Source organism: Plectropomus leopardus, chromosome 16 (assembly GCF_008729295.1).
Source record: "Plectropomus leopardus isolate mb chromosome 16, YSFRI_Pleo_2.0, whole genome shotgun sequence".
Lineage (NCBI taxonomy): Eukaryota > Metazoa > Chordata > Actinopteri > Perciformes > Serranidae > Plectropomus > Plectropomus leopardus.
The window spans coordinates 12641830-12655031 of NC_056478.1; the positions used below are offsets into that span (position 1 = coordinate 12641830).

Consider the following 13202-nt stretch of genomic DNA (forward strand, 5'->3'; position numbering starts at 1 on the left):
GACAGGAGCATTTTATGATACACAAACAGAATAAATAAATTCTAAACATGAGTCTATGTTGCCCCCTCTGGATATGTACACCCTTTTCTGATGCTAAATGCTGCTAAATCATCTTTGTTTAAAGGGATAGGTCAGTTTTTTTTTTAAAAAAGTGGGGTTGCATGGAGTACTTATCCATAGTCAGTGTATTACATAGAGTAGATGTCAGTCAACACGCTCTCAGTTTTGAGAATCATGGAAGCTAAGCAATTACTGCTGTAGAGGAGTCGGCAACAAAATGGATTTTAGCCACCTTAAAAAAGTCCCACTTTGAAACGTCAGTATCAGTTTAAGTGTATGCTACATTGAGAGTATTTTTTTTTAATTAAGCCGTTATATTGCTCTCTTTAAAGCCAGACTCCATTCAGAAAACAGTGATTTATCATTGCTGAACACAGGAGCTGCTGGCCTTCTGCTGCCTCAATCAAATATTTTGTTTGTTATTCTGTGACTTTGACGTCTAAGGCTTAGTTCAGATTCACCAAAGTCACACAATAACACAAACTAACTAACTGATGGAGGCAGTGGTTGACCAGCAGCTCTCGTGTTCTCAGCATTTAAAATGACTGTTTTTGTCAGTGGTATCTGGTGGCTTTGACGAGAGTGTAGATGGAGACCTGGAGCCAGTGACGGCTTTTCTTTTGGAACGGGCTGTCTGACAGAAATGTAAAGCTGTGAAAACACCCTCAATAATACTCTTAATAATATGTGGCTAAAAAAAGTTTTGTTGCTGACACCATTTACAGCTATATGTAACTTATATTCGGTGTCAAATTCCTGCCTTATTCTCCAAACTGGAGGCATACTTACAGTCATACCACACTCACTATGGATAGATACTCCATACAACCCCACTTCAAACAATCTGAGCTATACCTTTAACTGCAAATGTGCCACATTATTATCCAAATACCATCACCTTCCTCTTAAACAGTTCACCTTCAGTTTACATAGTGGCTACTTATTCATCTTTATCTATGTGATGAGGACTTTCCGAACAGACAGTATACTGAATTAGCTCTCTGATGAGACAAATCACACAGAAAACACTGTCATGCAAGCTTGAGAACAGGGAGTGCTCATTGACTGATTTGGACCAAAATAAAGCAAATATTTGAATGAAGCGTGAGCCTGATTGAGCACTAATGAAGTTACAATTTAATCTCTGTTTTCTATAACTCTGGTCTATCTGCATTCAGCACTCCCTGCCAATACTTTGGCATGACTGACTGTCAACACACTCACACTGTCGTAAAGAAACTGAGCAGCGAGCTGCTGTAGCAGAAATCACACACAGTGTAAATAAATCGCTGTATTTTCACATACCTGCCCTGGAAGGTCTAAGTACCTATAGACCTGATCATACATGCGGGGGTCCTGCAACTATAAGAACAAAAACAAAAACCACAAGAGAAGCACCGGGGGTCAGGGGAGGTGGGTAAAAAAAAATCAACACGGCACAGGATTGAGCACAACACGGCTGCACACAGTCAACAGGGACAAAAACAGAGTGGGTGGTGAGAGAAGGTGGGACAAAAGGGGAAAGAGGGGGAAAGAAAAGTGCTGTTAAACAGAAAATGACAACACATGGCACAGCTCGGGGGACGTCACAATGCAGGCAGGACGCAGCTGCACACACAGGCCAGTCCACACACACACACACACACACACACACACACACACACACACACACACACACACAGAGAAAGGAGACTGAGGTAGAAAGAGAGAGATCTGACTGGAAAGGGAGGACAAAATACAAAGGTGTGTTTCTACATGAGAGGAACCAACTTTAAAACCTACAACAACAGCTCACGCTGAAGAATGACATGCAAAACAAAAACAAACACACACATGCTCGACCCAAAATAATAAATAAGAGGTTAAAGCACGACAAGACTAAAATAAAGGAGGGAGCATTTCACAGTTCAACTAAATACTTATGTGAATGAGTCATTTAAGTCACCATGAGCCACTTTATGCATTCATATTAAAAATAATATACAATCCTGAAATAAACAATTCAATTAAACACAGTTTCTACCTTTTCCGGTGAGTATTTTTTGGCAAAAATCTAGTGTTGCTATATATTATATTTATTTCTTATTGTCAACAAATCCCATGAACAGACTAAAACCAGAAATGTGTGGGCAATAAGGCTACACAATATGCAAAAAAAAACCCCAAAACAAACTAAAAATATTATTTTGACAGATATTGCGATTGTGATATGAGTCATTATTTAGTGTGTAGTGTGAATGTGAATTTTTGCGTTTCATCAAATCAACTCATCAACTTCCTGTTTCTGTTTCAATATAAAAGCTCTCTGACAACATTTCTATTGACAGAATCCCTTCAGTTGTTGACCCAAGGCATTTTACTGTGAAACATTTGCAGGACCATGTTCTTGTTGATGTAGTAGCTTGTACAGCTTCACAAATGAGTGGATATGTGCTTTCAATTGTGGAAATATAGTAGTTATAACAGTAGGCAACTCTGCAGCAGCGCTGCAACAACACTTTATTTTTCAGGGTATTTAAAATCACACTCTCTATTTCTTAATATCCTATAATCACACTCTCTATTTCTTAATATCCTGGTATACTGTAATACCTTGATATCGTAAATGCCTAAATTGAATCCCTACGGCGTTTGGTTTGACAGGAGTCAAACTGAGTCTCGCCAAACCTGCACGTGTGTATGGAAAAACACTAGGATAACAACTGGATCAATGGTTGGTTTTAGTCGTCTCATGGGATTTGTTGACAAGAGAAAATGTACAGAACGCCACCAGACGCTTCCTTTAAGTATAGATCAGTATAAAATCAGGTGTTAAGCAAGCTGTAGTACAGTAGACATTCTACAAACTGCCCTTACACAAACACATAACATTTTCCAACCCTTTCTAAGTAATTAAACAATTATTGCAATCCTACTTCTTGTAGCAGAAACATCACAGTTTGTTTGCAAATGTACATATTTGTGTGAATGTTAAAGTGTGTTACTTCCTTGACAAATGTTTCAAAGCAAAGTACAAAAAAAGCCTTTCCTGGAACTCTGCATTAAGCCACTGCTAATCGATTTTTTTTATGTCACTTAGATCCTGCAGGGTGACGTAACCTGCTTATTCAATAACTGTGTGCATGTGTGCGTGTGTTTGTGTATGCTGGTCTTCAAGTTGAACATGCTGGCTTGACAGGCGGCTGATTCAACACAACTTGGGGTTGTGGAAAGCATCTCCTCTGCTTTGGCTAAACGATGTTGATTTTGCCCGTCCACTGCTGTGGCCGGGCCGCTGAGAGCGAGCATGGGCATAAATCCTAATGGTAATGCACATTGATTAGGTTCTGATTCATCATGGCCCATTACCCTTGATGAGGCACCGACTGAGGGGAAGCCTCTGCGCTCAAACACACACACACACACACACACACACACACACACACACACACACACACACACACACTTTCTGACATACCGACCATCCGCCTCCTTCTCTGCTCCAGCACATTTATATATCTGGACTGACAAACTGAATATCATTTATTCCAAACATGAAACAGCAACACACCCTGACAACACTGCCTGCTTAGGCTGAAGGAGCTGCATAAGAAGGTCAAATACTTTAACTTATCATCCTCCGCCATTTTCCAAACTGTGCAGAGCCTTGAACACTCTGCTGCAATTTCTGCAAGATTAGCCTTAGTCTGACTAACCTCTGACTCCTGGAAAGGTCTGCAGTTATCGTTTCTTGGCAAAATTTTCAGAAGCATTAGAGAGCACAATTGCAAAAAAAAAAAAAAAAGTGGACATATTGCAATACTGCTTTGTTGACTGTTATTGGGTTTTGGTTTGATATTTCACTGACTATGTTTACATGCACATTTATATTCCTCTTCTATCTGAATATGACACTATTCTTAATTTAATATGGGTCATGGGTCATATTCCGTTTTGAATTGCGTTTTTTTTTAAATGAAGTATTTTCTAATTAAGACACAGGGTATTATTTAAGTTTTAGGAGCATTCTTTGGACCTGTACTTGGAGTATGCATCTCAATTGAGGTTTTACTGCATTTTGTGACACACAGTCTCTTGCCTTTTATTTTCTGCTCGTAGCCCTTTTCCACCAAATTAGCTCTGGTTCTTCAGCTGGTTATGTTCTTGATTCTTGGAATCTGTTTTTTGGTTCCAGCTGAGAACAAACTTTTCGTGTTCTGAACGTAGACTTCAGACAAAGTCTAGTATTCCTGCACAGTGGTATTGAAACTTTTAGTTGAGTAAAATATATCTTAGTTCTTCTTCCACAACTGGTAGGAAATATTGTCTTTTTCTGAATAAAGGGAACAACTGCGATATTTTGTGCATGAAAACATGGCCATTAATGTGTGGCACAAAGGACAGGTGGTAGACAGCTAAAAGGTCAACGCATAACACATAATGCCACCAGACAACTATCTGTCCAACAGTGTGACGGGTTTAATGCAGCAGTATGGATGTCAAACCGGCAGAGTAAACAAGGGTGTGAGGTACACTGTGTTGGTGTGAGAGAAAATGAGGAACAGTGTATTTCTTTGTGTGTGTGTGTGTGTGTGTGTGTACATGTACGATTTTGACACAGCTGTTATAAATGTGGCTAATTTCAGAGGGCTGTGTGCCTCAGCCGGGTCGTCATCCTTCATCTGAATGGACTGGTGCTGGCAGAGAAAGTGTCGCTGTGTAAGCACTGCGAGTGTGTATGACTGTGTGTAATGCAGCAGTTATAGATTTATGTTATGTACAGAATGTCTTCTCACTGTGCACATATTCGTTCTCTCTAGTACATGCATTTTGTGTGTGTGTGTGTGTGTGTGTGTGTGTGTATCTCTGTGTTTGTGTGAATGTTCAGTGTGACACACTCAGCAGAACTGCAGCCATGTAACAGAGTAAATAACCCCACAGGGAGGCCCGCAGAGGCACAGAGCCCCTGGACCACCCTGCTGCAGACAATAACACAAACCCCTCATACTATACACACATTACTGTTGATCTATTGGATTTAGGTTGTACAGACTTGTACAGTAATTATCTGAGGCTCCCGATTTCACTGATGAATGTTATAAAATAATCAGCGTGATTTTATACCTATGGCAAAGACGTCTCTGCTCAAACATGTGTTAAAAAGTGTTAGTTTAACCACTATATCATTTCCAGCGAAGCAGACAAGTCACCCAAAGAGGACTCCCAATCCAAAGAAATGTCCGGTTAATTCAAATCCATGATCACATGGCACGTCAGTGTAGTCTTGCTGTTAGTCAAATGTGTGCTCCATGGCTGTGTCCCAATTCCCACATTTTCATGGTATCTTTCTAACATGCAAAATGTCACAGGTGCAGACTGGTGCTGCGAATGATAGTTTAAGGCATTTAACTGTCACTGATGTTATTTGACATTTAAAAAATGATCAACCATTTTATTTCAGATTTAGCTGAGACTAGACATACACAAATAAATGAGTGTATAGATAATTAAACAAATCATAAACAGAGATGATTTAAAGAGGTTGTATGCAATATTAAGAACATTTGAATCGGCAGCAGCTAATGGTGCTAACTCCATAAGCAGTGTGTCAAAAGGGCTACATTACTGGTGTTAACTAGGGCAGCTGGAGGGTGAACAATGTGCTTATGTATTGCCACTGTTATATATAATGTAACTGCCATATGAGTTAGTCAGCAGGATACACACATGCACTTACATGCACGTAGTAGCAGGTAGTAGCAGCAGACAGCAGCTAACCTGAAGAAGTAGAACAGGAGCCTAAAATGTCTGCAAATTGGTGAGACAACAAGATTCGGGAGCTTTTTACCCTCCGAGCAGAGGCCGAGGTCAGTCACAGAGATGGCAAATAATTGTTACTGCAATGTTACTGTTACTGTTTAGAAAGGGTTGCCTGATGTATATGTTATGTCACGCTTGAGGCCAATGCTGTTGTGTTAAATGTCTCGCCTGGTCAACATGAGGTCGACATGATGCCACCGCTGTTTTGTCCTGTTAACAAAACAAAAACATAAAACAACCAAAAAAAATGGCGAAATAATGGGTCTTTATTGCAGCCCTATCTCAGAATCTCTTTCTAAAAACGGCTTCAGGTTACAACATAGACAGGAGCGACTATTCTCTGCTCTGGACACTAAACTCCACTAAATCTTGACACAGCAAAATGTGGTTTGCTCTTATATTAATGCTCTGAATGTTGCATACAGAACCTTTAAAGCAGCTGACTTCTGCATTTTTTTTACACTTCAGTGACAGTCAGTGTATTAACTTGCAGTTTGCAGTATACTGTATATTGGCCACAACTGCATGTATAACACTCGTCTCCACTACAACTGAATAACGATACAGGTAATGAGAGCTTCAAAGGAGGTCTGTTTACCTATAGTTGGATTTGCATCTACTGTAATGCTGCTTTCATGTCAAGATGTGAACACTTGCAATTTGTAAACATGAAAATTGCCTCAATCCCATATGATGTGAACACGACATAAAGCCAGCTACTACGTTTAAAACTCAGTAACCTCTGTAACTGAGCAAAAATGCCCCGATGAAGGAGTCGGACATCTAATCAAATTCGGAAGGCTTGGATAAAAACTACTAAATTTAGAGAGAGAGTCCTACAATCCCCCTCTTTTTTTTGGAGGATTGCTGAAAAGACTCTTTTCCCTAGAGTAGAAGTGGGATGCAGTCAGGGCAGGTAAATACTGGAGGCTTGTTAGTTGTTAGGAGGGGAGGTGGGGAGCTTACTTGTCCACAGCAAACCAGAGGGAGAGTGGATAAAGGGGTGAGAGTGAGGGAGGGCTGCAGGCTGCCGTGTGGGGAGCAGATGCTCAGGTGGAGGAGGGAGAAGCTCTTACCTCTGGGGGACTGAGGAAGGGAGGAGGGGTTTCAGAAAGGACTCTTATGAAGCCATTGGGGCACACAAGATAAGGCATTTCCAGCTGCACAGAGTTAGACAGAGTTAGACCAGGATTCAGAAAAGAGAAGGTGAAGCAAAGGTTGAGAGCAGACAGAGGAAGAGAGAGCCTAAAGCAGTATTTCTACATTTCTTTTCTACCATAGCACATTTCTGGGGCGGTAACATGATCCTATTAATCACTGAAACATTGCAAAGTATAACACACATGTTCAGTCTTCATGTGGCTTAAAATAGCTGACACTATCACAGACTGGAAGTGTGAAATTTGTTTTAATTAACGTGAAATGGTAACTGGTAAAAGCACAGAGCTTTTGGTTCTTCTCCATTTATTCTTTTAATGCAAGTCAGTCTTCTAGTGGAAAGAGGAGAAATGCTGTACATGCACTGTCTACAAAGGCACACTTGATATAAACCACTCTATCATCAATATCAAATGCATATTTTCCTCAATCAAAGCTCACAGCGAATTTAATATACTTTGACAGCACTGCATGCCCTGTAGACCAATCAACTGAATTGTTGATCATCCATAACCTGAAAATTCAGTGTGTAAGCTGTGAACGTGAACTAGTTAATTATTATCTGTATGAACTGAACTTGCATAGCGCTTGCTCTTGCTAGCTCATAAAAAAACGTCTGGCACGTTGCGCCACCAAAATCTAGGCTGACAGCAATCCGGTTTGCAGTCGCCACTTTTTCACAGCTGTCCCTCAGAACAAAGCATCTACATGGTGCAGGCCCTTTGGCATGTGTGCAGCAACGACTGCAAAGTCCAGACAGAGCATGCCCTCTGTGCATGATTTAAACTTCATGTGATCTTGCTCAGAATTGTTTAGTGTAGGAGAATACACCAAAAGTTAATGAAGTGAATACATTTCTCTGCTAACATGCAAATCGCGGCTTTAATGAGGTTGTTTGCATGTAACCAAAATCATGTTAAGCGTATTTCTAAATCCCCATGGGCAAAAATGTGCTGTTTAAGCACAAAGTAATCTGCTGTTAAAATCAGAATGCTTTTTCCTGGTCAGAAACCATCATTTGGGCTGCTAAATGCTGTAACTAGAATTGTGGACTAGGGCAGGCTGAAAGATCAATATTCTGTTGCAGGAATACACTGATATTTGAAAACATGAGTTTCAGCACAAAGATGTGCTCAGTACGCTGTGTTTCAATGATGGTTGGGCCACAGTTGTGAAAGCATCCTAATGAATCAGTCTACGGTTCTCACTGCTGAGGGCAAGTAGGATTAAAGACATTTTAATGCCATTTGGAATCGAATTTAAGACCAATTTTACAGTAGCCAATTTTTAAGGGAAAAAAAGATCAACCGCCATCAATTACGTAAAGTTAGGGAATTAATTTTTTTTAATAACTATTTAAATATGAAACATGACATTTTGGTTATGTTAATGTAAGAGATATTTGGTAAATTATTATTTTTAAAGTTACACATTATTTTGAGCTTTTTGAAATGCAGTCTCAAAAAAAGACTCTTTAAGGATCTGCGGGAATCCTGTCAATCAATTTCTTTATTCATTTCTATGTTCTACAGCAACAAAGAATCTGCACATGCAGCTTCAATACTCCAGAACAGAATAGTCTGGATGGAAGATATTATTTTGTTGTGTGCTGGAGTTCAAAGGACATTTTTGGTAATATTTGCTCCTAACCCAAATATCCTTAAAGAATCCCCCAGAGGTGCCCAGTGACTCAATAAAAAAAGAAAAAAGAAAAAACAGTCTTCTGTGTGTGTGTGTGTGTGTGTGTGTGTGTGTGTGTGTGTGTGGACAGTAAGAGGAATGTGCTTGTAGCTGCTGTGGCCCGTAGCAGGGCGCTGTTCAGGGTGTCGGTCTCGGTCCATCTCTGTGTGCCACCGCTCAGAGCACGCTGTCTCAAGTGTCTTGAATGGACCTGAGCAGTTGCCATGGCAACCGTGGTGCGTGAGTGAGGCGGGTGGCAGTGGCAGGATTGGGAGATTTTTTTTCTACAAGGGGGTTAGACAACTACTTAACGTTGGAAATTTCTATCATGTATCTTGTGCTACATCCTCCCAAACTGAAGCATAGAACTAAATATACAGAACGATGTCAATGCAGACTCTGCCTCTGATTGGCTCTTACTCATCGCCTTCATTTGTAAGGTTTAGGTCCCTGAGACACCCAGCCGATGGTCAGTCAGTACTCAATTTTGGGCCAGCAGGGAGCATCTGTTGCCCTAATTTTTGCAGTTTCTCCAACACCGTTAGTGATAGTCGGCCTTTGTTGGCTGTTTTTTGGGCTGATACAGCATGTTGAATCCTTGTTGGAGACAGTAGAGCCTGTCAGTGAATGAAATCAGTCTGTTTGGCTGTTCAGCTAAGTGCATGAGAGGACACTCTGAATTCAGAAAAGCACACAAACGGCTAAAATCAGGAGGGCATGAGATCAAAACAAACACGTTAGTGAAGACTCTGTTTTTAGCCGTTGAGCTCTTTAGCAGAAATAGTTAATTATTCTTTTTGTTATTGTTATCTGGGGTATTGTAAATATCCCTTATTCTTTGAACGTGGGTTGAGTTATAAGTGTGCTAACTGGCCAACTGTCTTGAATCATGTTAGTCTGTATTTGTCATTCAAAACGGGTAACCGGAAGGCCATCAGCGCCTGCTGGTATGGGGGCCTTTAAGTTTAGGATGAAAACATCAGGGTAAGACAAGGTAGGAAGGTCCAGTGGCTGATTAGTGATGTGCTTCTGTTTGGTTATGAGTATGTAGTGCATTTTTGTGGAAATGTTCCCTTCAAAGAGATGCACATTTGTTTTCGGGATAACCGTCTGACTTTTTTCAGATTACTGGGACTTTGAAATGTAATCTTTCGTAAAACCTGCATGGCACCATCAGACTTTGGTCCTTGTCAGATTGAAACATATTTTTTTAATAAAATGTTCAAATTATGAGCGTCGGACAATGTGCAGCATCACTCTAAAACATTAACCCTGGTGGTGAGTTTCTGAAGTACATGTCTCTTAAACTGTTGTACAAGTATGCAAAACGGACATCTTTTATCGCTCAAATGTCTAGGGCTGCCCCTTGAAAGTCGGAGGCTTGGATCATCAGTCGGAGACCCTCAGTCGACTGAGACTGCTTCAAGTCGAGCAGTGGGTTTTTTTTTCGGTGCAGTGTACTTCTGGGGATGTTTTGATCCCCAAATTTTGCTGCAGAGTGAGTGCTCTTCACTTTCACGCTACTCTTTGCAGATGCCAAAATGCAGGCAGTGGCACAAAGGGGAGAGAGACTGCAGTGTAAGGTGAAGGAGTGGTGTATTTGTGGTTCACAGCAAGTTAATAGGATGCAGTCTCAGGTTTTTGTTGGTATCTAGTGTCTGCAAGAAATGTTGCACATTTATGATCTGTCATTAGCTCCGTTAGCTTGTTTACTATATGACGTGAATGCTGCTGTCACAGTAATCGCCCTCTGAACGGCAATCTATAAAACTCAATATGGAAAACAAAATGAATGGTTGAATATTTGTATTGAACAGAAAAATCTGAATCGACTGGCATAATTCTGAGTCAGGTGCAGCCCTAGAAATGACTCAAGTTTTCATCATCACATTCTGGTGGAAATTCTGGTTTCATCAGATAGCAAATTTAATTCCCTGTAGTCATTTGACTCTTTGGCATTTGCAAAATTAATCAGGGTCAGCCACCTGTGACAATGTGGGAAAAACTTTTTATACCTAGCTCGACAATCAATCAAGCTGTCTCATTAACTTGCAACAAAAGACGCCCACTTTTGATGAAGACTGGCAGCATCTTTTTTTTGTGACTAGAACAAATCCAAAATCTATTTCCCCTCAAGTGGGCAAGTATACGAAATAGAAAAAAAACAGGCTGAAATTTAAATGTCAATATATTCCATTATGATGATAAGGCATTGCAGCTGGCTCTGAGTACTGTTATGAGACAAAAGTGAGGGAAGCAGAGCCAGAGGGGCTTCTCCACGGGGATCCAGTCGCTGGAGACAAACCTCGATGTAGTGTGGACTCAAAGACTGATCTCAAAGAGAGGCAGCGACGCTTTCTCCTCAGGACTTTCCTCTCGCTCTCTCTGTCTCCATGCGACTAGCTCAGCAGACAGTTACTGCTAATCCACTGAGGGTGCGGCTAACACAGGAGCTAATGAGATTAGGACACTGTAGGCTTCTTTTCCTGTCTCTCTGCCGTGTGCTGCTTTCCATTTATCACTGGCTGCTAATCTGTGTGTGCCTGTGTGTGCAAACGTGGTTTTAGACCAACTATTGGTGATGTGGCTCAGTGAGAAAATGACTGGTGATTGAATAAGATGAAGTAGGGATGAGGCAATTTAATCGTCATAACAGTGATCTCTTTTCTGTGATGAATGATACAACACTTTATATTAGGAGAGGTTGATCTTTCAAATACTCAGGTTCCCGCGGAGCCTTAAAAACTTAAATTAAATTCATTAATGAAAAAATAAAACCTTAATTAGTATTAAAAGATATTATACAATATTTTTCTGACACTGCATTGTGAAAACCATTTTTTTTGTAAAATGTATTTTTTTTTTTACAGAATTTAAAGTTTCACAGATCAGGAAAAAGGAACCAACAACACTTGTATACATTTACAACATCTTTTCAAATCGAAAATGAACTTGCCTTTTCAAGGCAAACCAAATGGATACTTTAATAACATAATATGTTCATTGTTTTTCACAATCAACAGTAGAGAAAGTTTTACATTTTTTTCAGCATTTGAAGTACATTAACTTTCTAACTTGACCAAAAAGAAAACATATATCGTTTTATGTTGAAGTAAATATTAAAGCAAAATTGTCTCTAATAAGTAAATGGTGTCAGTTCATGTTTTTTTTTATCTTCAAATTTGGTTATTGTGGAATTGGTCTTAAATTTGACTTTGAGTGGTATTAAAAAGTCTTAAATCAAAACTGCCTTAAGCTGTAGGAACCCTAAACAGTATTATGAAAATAGGCATTTCACATCGATACACTTGCACTGTTAAAACTGTTTATCAGTCCATTGTGAATGCCCTCTTCCACACTTCACTCAGCAAGTCATTCGATCTGGTCCTTCGACACTCTGCTAAAATATTTGATTTGCTGTCTCTCCTCTGTGGTGTAAGAAGAAACTCTGACCTGAACCCATGAACTGTGTCTCTCTGTACACCAGCTGAAATCAATTACTGTTGCTACTCACTGGAAGGCATCCAAACCCCCCTTTTTCCTGCTTCAGTGGATTCAAAGGTTTGATGTACAGTATCTAAGAAAAACACACACACAAAGCTAGAGTTCCCTTGAGAAAAGCTCCTGATCTCTATTTATTAAAAACATGTCAGGAGCTCTTTATCTGAATTTTTTCTTTTTATCCGAACATGCCATATTCATTGTTATTTAACAAATTTTAAACAAAACTGCAAAAATCCTCCCACCTTAACAAACCTGGATGCACTATCCCCTGATTCAATCCTGACAATAGCCAAAACTATGCCGAATTCAACCTATTTTAACTAGCTAAAATTGCATAATTAAAGTGTCATCTTGTCCACGTGTCATATTGGCAGAAAAGTTCATTTCAGGTGGATGCAGATGTTTAATTTTTAAGCCGTTATCTGCCAATACCAATGACATGCATTCTAAGAATTTGGTAAAGGTATCCAAGGGTAACTGTTTTTCTGTACTTAGATCTTTCTTTAATAACAAAAAAAAATGTACGTGGTGCAATCAGCAAGTCCTTCTGCCCCTATGCTTACATGCCTCCTCTGCCCTATGGACACATGGAGATAAGACTCTTTTGACAAAACTATCTATTATAAGTATGTAATTTAAAAAATACAATCACAAACAAAAGTGATACTAAGCTATTTCTTAAACAAAATAAGCCTACTCGGCTTCAGGATGCTATCATCTCCTCTCTGAACCCAGAGCTCTCAGCAGGGTGTGCCTTTAGGTACCAAAATTTGGCACTGGTTGACTTAATGTGAATTGATACTTGTTAGTACTGGTGTAATTAGGTTGGTACCCTTTAAAGTACTGAGATGCTGAATGTCCTCTTTCTTACATTTTAAACTTCTATTGAGGTTTTAAAATGAAACGAAGGTTGTCTTTTCTCATATTTTATGGTGTCATAACTCCATTTAAATAAAGTAATTCATCGTGCAAGTCTTTTTTTAAACCAATAATCAACTAAA

General features: G+C 39.7%; 1 protein-coding gene across 4 annotated transcripts in view; it reads right to left on the reverse strand.

The window, feature by feature from the left end:
- Window positions 1–13202, reverse strand: part of wasf1 (WASP family member 1) — an 84916-nt gene that overhangs the window by 9740 nt on the left and 61974 nt on the right. For 2 of the 4 annotated variants that reach the window (XM_042503790.1, XM_042503793.1), the window contains 2 exons: window positions 6936–7019; window positions 1366–1422 (listed from right to left, as the gene is read on the reverse strand). The exons of 1 other annotated variant lie outside the window; for it this stretch is intronic. In XM_042503790.1, the coding sequence (XP_042359724.1) occupies window positions 1366–1422; window positions 6936–7019 (141 nt within the window). The remainder of the gene's footprint in view (window positions 1–1365; window positions 1423–6935; window positions 7020–13202) is intronic. One more of the 4 variants, XM_042503791.1, reaches the window with a different exon arrangement.